Source organism: Monopterus albus, unplaced genomic scaffold, assembly GCF_001952655.1.
Source record: "Monopterus albus unplaced genomic scaffold, M_albus_1.0 scaffold58.1, whole genome shotgun sequence".
Classification (NCBI taxonomy): domain Eukaryota; kingdom Metazoa; phylum Chordata; class Actinopteri; order Synbranchiformes; family Synbranchidae; genus Monopterus; species Monopterus albus.
Window position 1 is genome coordinate 2731212 of NW_018127938.1, and position 6184 is coordinate 2737395.

General features: G+C 41.9%; 1 protein-coding gene across 3 annotated transcripts in view; it reads left to right on the top strand.

The window, feature by feature from the left end:
* The window catches only part of mknk2b (MAPK interacting serine/threonine kinase 2b), an 11549-nt gene extending 6849 nt beyond the window's left edge, over positions 1-4700 (top strand). For all 3 annotated transcript variants that reach the window (XM_020602711.1, XM_020602712.1, XM_020602713.1), the window contains exons 11-14: positions 2827-3021; positions 3136-3300; positions 3409-3449; positions 3586-4700. In XM_020602711.1, coding sequence (XP_020458367.1) covers positions 2827-3021; positions 3136-3300; positions 3409-3449; positions 3586-3859 — 675 coding nt within the window. In that variant the 3' untranslated portion in view covers positions 3860-4700. The remainder of the gene's footprint in view (positions 1-2826; positions 3022-3135; positions 3301-3408; positions 3450-3585) is intronic.
* The last annotated feature ends 1484 nt before the right edge of the window (positions 4701-6184 follow it).

A 6184-nucleotide genomic window follows, 5' to 3' on the forward strand; every position in this document is an offset into this window, starting at 1 on the left:
GTAAAAAGTTAAGGCTGTCTGTTATAGTGTTTTGTTTTTTTTTTTAACTTGTCATCTGAAACTGCCTCTTGGAGCAGGTGAAGGACAGTGGTTAAGCCTGTAGGAATATGGCAGGCTGGGTGGGGGTTTTTCCACACTTGTAACTTGATCTCAGTGTAGCCAGAACTAAAGGGGAGATGGACAGTTGTGGAGTCAAGGACCTGCTCACTTGCTTGGTTTACATGAACTTCGATATCTGGATAATTCTGTTTTATGCAGTGGGGCATACCAAATAATTTGCCTACATTTTTTTAAATGTCCTGTTATATGGAGAGTATTTGTATTTTCGGAGGCAGGAAAGTTGATGCCCAAGGACAGGACACAATGTAATAGCCTTGGAATGTAATAAGGCTGCAAGGAACACAGTGATTTTTAGGTCATGTCATACAGGTTAAAGAAGTAAAATAAACAAAATATGCAAACTCTTGCTCATTTCTCTTTTCTCTTTGTGCTGTGAGGGAGTAAAACATCCACCCTCTTTTTCTAATCTCCACCCAATGGCCCCAACAACCTTGTGCTGTCTGTGCTTTATGTTCTTTACACAAAGGCTGTGCATAAGGCTTGTTCTGGAAATTTTTGTCGTCTTGCTGCCCCCTCCAAACCTAGCAACTGAGATGTGATTGGCTAGACCAGTGAGAGGGGGAGGGGAACTGGGAGGGATTAAAAACAGCTCATGTGCTCTGGTTTGTTTTCTTTGCCTTGATCACAGGAACAGTGTTATCTGATTTTTATGTCACTGTTGGCGCTCTCCCCTTTGCTAACATTCCTGTACATTTCTCCATATGTTGCTTAAAATCCTGATCCCATCAAATGTTTAATCAGATTTATCCAAGTACTGTTATAATGTACAGTATATTTACTGTGGATGTGCCTGTGCTTTAGTATAAATGTCAAGAACACAGGAAAGAGGTGCAGGACCTTTCAGGGAACGAGTTAATAGTTTATCAAGAACTCTGAACATGTGACTGTGTGCCTCTCTGTTCAGCATTTAATACATCTGCAGATGCTTAACCACAGAACAGGTCTTCTTCCTGTAAGCCACTTCAGATAATCCTGAAGCAGAGGTGTGCCTCATCAGTGCTGTCAATATGGTCTGACTAGTCACAAGGTTCCAGGAAAGCCCCAGGTTGCAGAACCAACAAATTCTCTGGTAACAGCTGATTTTCAGCTTACAGGAAGGCTTGAGGAAGGTGTGACTGCAGAGTGTGCAAGGTGTTTACAACAGCAGCAAAGGAAGAACAAATATGAGGTTAGATTTTGAGGCTGTGCCACAGACCCATGATTGCTGTTATTCCTGGTCTCCCCTTTCAGCTTTTATCAGTGGAGTTGCAGGCGGTCCTAGACGGGGTGGTGTTATCCTGACTTGTCCTTGATTTGCAGCGTACTTGGGTGGCTTTGAAACAAGATTAGCTTCGATTGCTGGTTTTGATAGGAAAGCTACCACATTACATTTAAGGTCATCTTGGTAGGCAAAAATATCCTTTTGTGCCTGACTTTGTGTGAGCTGCCTTTGGCCTGAATCCTGGGGTCATGTCTGTGGAGGCAGTCGTCTCAGACATGTTGATGTTATTGTTGGAAGCAGGGGGGTTGGGGACGGTTCTCTTTGACAGATGCAGCTTTGTCTAAGACAAGATTCCTGTGGATCAAATTTCATTACATAAGAGTGCAGCAGGCTGGAGGAGGAGTTGAGACAGCTGGGATATGGTACTGGGACACAATGGATGCCAGCTCAGTGTAAAAATGCAGCTCCACAGATGGAAGGAAGGAAGGATATAGGCCAAGAGGATGGCCAGGATACAGGGACAAATGCTTAAAAATTGTAACATGCATGGCTGTGTGATACAGTCATGAAAATACCTGATCTGGGCAATGATGTATTAACCAGTGTTCCTAGAACAGGTTGACAGAAGCCGTCTCTTTTTAGGAAATCCTCAAATCTCAAAGAATCTAAACTCGTGACATGAAATACTTATATTGAGTACAAAAATTCTATGTTAATATAGAGGCAACAATGAAAAAATGCTGAACTATCAATCTGCTCATCTTTTCTCTTCCTAAAGTATTAAAGCAGCATTTAGTGTTTCCAATCTATGTTACCAGTGAAGGCTCAGCCCAGTCTCTAGATGAGGCAACAATACACCGGCATTGCTGAGTCTGTCCTTGCCCTCAGCCCATTCAGCCTGACAGGTGTGTAGCTGGTTGGTCAAAGCAGTGACTCGCTGCTGCTGCATACCAGACAAACATGCCTCAGTCCAGCCCAGTCCTCCCCTCCTCTATTCTTGATATTTAGTAGTAGGTAATGAAAAGCTATAGTTATGCATTTTTTTATGAATACAGCACTACAGACAAGCATGTGATGTCACATAGGATGCACCCGCCCCAAGGTTTAACACCTTGCAACCACACGGTATCAGCTGATTAAGGAATGTGCAGCAGACAAGAATCAGAATCAGCTTTATTGGCCAGGTGTGTTGGACACACGAGGAATTTGACTCGGGTACATCGGCTCTCAATGTGCAAATGGTAAACCAGCATAAGGCTGTGTAATATAACAAAAATAAGCAGTATTTACAAGCAACAAAGTGCAAACGATGCAGAATAAGCAGTATGAACAGACAGTAACAATGCAGACAACAAAGGAATGTTCTTTGAAATGAGATAATTAGGGATAAAAATAGAGGACTTAAAACAGAGAAAGGCTTGTCTTTCTCCTTTTCCTTCTATACTTGGTAGTTTTTTGGCAACCCTGATGCTAACAAGCATCTTTGTTCCATTATCTTTTCACAGTGTGGCTCAGCAGAGTACATGGCACCTGAGGTGGTTGAGGCCTTCAGTGAGGAGGCTACAATTTATGACAAGCGCTGTGATCTGTGGAGTCTCGGGGTTATCCTCTACATCATGCTGAGTGGCTACCCTCCCTTTGTAGGCCGCTGTGGCGGTGACTGGGGCGGGGAATTGGGGGACCCCTGCCACACCTGCCAGGTAAGAGTTTGACACATTTGTCATTTCACCCTTCCCACATTTTCTTTCTTTTGTGAAACTTAAACAAAGCCAAACAGTCTTTTCTAGGATAACTTTTTTTATGTCAATTTCCAGAACACTTTATTTGAGAGTATTCAGGAAGGAAAATACGAGTTTCCAGAGAAAGACTGGGCTCACATCTCCTCAAGTGCCAAAGACCTTATATCCAAACTTCTGGTTCGGGACGCTAAAAGCCGCCTGAGTGCCAGCCAGGTGCTGCAGCACCCCTGGGTGCAGGGGGTAGGTCTGAAATTACTGAAATGTCTGCATATTGTTTACATACAGTATGTTATGAGGTTGAGTTTTTTTTCTTCTTCTAATGAATATACATTTTTCCTTTTTGTTCAGGGTGCATTTGACACTTTACCAACATCCATCTTGCATCAACGGTGAGAGGACGTTAAGAGCTAGCTAAAGACTCTACTCCTTTGGACATTGATATAAAGTATTTTTTTGTCTACACATGCACACATCTATGTTTGATTCACAGTTTTGACCATTTTTGTGTCTGCTCTTGTCCATTAGAACCAGCAATGCCAGGGATCTGACATTCTTTGCTGACAAGGCCATGGCTGTGAACAGGCAGCTGGCTGAACAAGATGGCATGGAAGAACAGCAGCAGCAGGAAGCCCCATTTGTTGTTACCACTACTGGCTCTTCCATGCGCCTCTCTCCTCCTTCCAATTCCAAGCTGGCAAGGCGCAGGCAGCGGAGTAGCCAGCCTAAGGGAGGGCCTGTCTCTGCTGCAGAGCTCCGTAAGCTCTTGGCCCCTCTGGTTATCGTGGGAGACTGTGCCTGAATCTTGTCAATCCTGAACTGGCCTTCCGTTAAAATTCAAGACCAGATCTAAGACTGCTCTGAGACTCTACCTCCCCAGTTCTGGCCCCTCCCTGACTCTAGCTGGCCTCGATTCCTCTGCCGATCAGGATTTAATGCCTCGCAATTAAGGGAGATGCTATTTGCAGCCCTTCCTCTAAATGCCTTCTGCCCTTCTGCAGCACTTCCGAAGCACATCACCTCAGGGCCTGCATATAGCAAACATAAATATGTGCACGTCCTGGTTGGGGAGGAGGGCAAGTTAATGATTTGGGAGAGAGAAGTATTTTCCAAGTTTTTTTTTTTCTTTTTTTCCTCATACGACTCAGTTCAGAAGAAATCAGAAGACTTATCTTTGAAACTAAGCTCAGACACCAAAGGACAACCTGTTGTGCTGCTCCCACGTTACAACTGGATGCACTGTGAATTATCTACAATGTTCTCTCTGCCTGTATGTATGTGCTTGAGTGGCCCATCTGCAGATATGTACAAGCTTATGCAATATGCCAAGATGAAGGCTGTTCCTCAGAAAGGATTCAATATAAGGAGTTGGAGGGGCTTTAAGCCAATGCTGTCTATGCCTGGTGCAGTCCATTATGTGGCTTGGGCCTCTTTCAGAGATTTAATTTCCTCCATTTTTAGATAAATTCCTCACAACTGAGCCTCTTCTGTAGAAGTCTGAGCTGACGTATGCACTCATCCAGCTTTGGTGATTCTGCACTTAATGCTCCAAAAAGAAAGGAATGTTTGCTTGTACCCAACCAGCCCTGACATAGTATTGCACCATTTCATATCATTTGTTAAATAAATAGAAGCCAACTTAACAGTGGTCACACAGTTCAGTGTTTGAGACCTTAAGGGAAGTCTAATATTTTTGACTAACTATTTTAATGGGTCATGATGCATGGCCACCACGAAATGAGACTGAGCTCACTCTGAAGTCTATTTGGTATGTTGGTACAGGCTGATTACACAGTATGTTAAATGGCTTGGCATTGGCAAGTGAAACGTTACTTTATTGTAAAGCATTCATGACATGCCCCCTTGCCACAACCAAAAGTTGTATTTTTTTTGTAAGAATTTTTTTTACAAGTCAATTTATGCATTAGAGTTAACCTTAAATATTTTGACAGTAAAGGTTATAACTCCTATGAGGGGTTTGAAAAGCACATTTTGGATAATGTGACCTGAGTCATTTGTTTAATCATATGTTTATTTGGACCATCTTTCTTTCAAGGGTTCACAATACTTGCTTTTGATTAAACATACCCCATTAAAATATTAGAAATTCTCATTTAAAAAAAGAGGCAAAACTTTAAAAAAAAAAATCTTAAAAAAGGGAAAAACATTCCACAAAAAGAAACAGTCTTCCACAGACATGTAGCTGTATTAAGTTTACTTTATTCTTTGTTTGAAAACTCCATGTCAATGTGCCACACTGATATTTTTCCTTTTTTGTATAGCTGTTAAGCTTTTATTTTCTATATAGTAATTTTCATGCAGGTGCTGTTGAGTTCAGGTGAAACACCGGATGTTTTCTTTATATTTTGCATTTTGTGTTTTTTAAAGTCCAGAGTGTGTGATGTATGAGCGGAGAAGATGGAAGAGTTTTTGTTGATCTGGAGCGTTGATGCCCAGTGAAGCAGTTTTTTTTGTTTTGTTTTTATGTGTATGAGTTGGCAATCTTTTCTGTTGCTATTGTTCAGATTAAGTTAAACCTCATTTTGAAACTGACAGGTAACTGGTCTGAGGTGGTCTCACAACACTGCAGCCATTTCACCAAAGAGGGTTCAAGTCATGACATTGAACATCTGATCTATCACCTGGCAGTGACGAGTGGGGAACTCCTGATTGTTCATGTCCTGCTGCCAGCACTGCAGCGACGGTACTCTGGAAATGGTGTCAGATGACCCATTATGCTGTTAACAGGACACTGTAATAGTTATAAAAATACCTTTCTACAGATGCATCCTCATGGGGTTTTATGTCTTATAATAAGACTTACTTGAATTTGTGTATGCAGCTGTTTCTTCTCCAGGTGGGAAACTACTTTGCTACCAGAAATCTCAATGCATTAAGTGTATGATCAAGGCAATTTTGGGGTTTTGAAAATGCCTACACAGTTCAGTATTCTGCCTTTTTCACCCTGTTGAGCTTCAGACAAGTTGGTCCGTACTTTTTGATAGGGTTGGATACTCAAACGCACAGACTTTGGCCATACTCTGTAATATCTTGAACTGTATTAGAGTTTTCTTGGTCATGATAATTTCTACCTTTTTTTTTTTCCACTGGCAGTAGCTTTTGGACT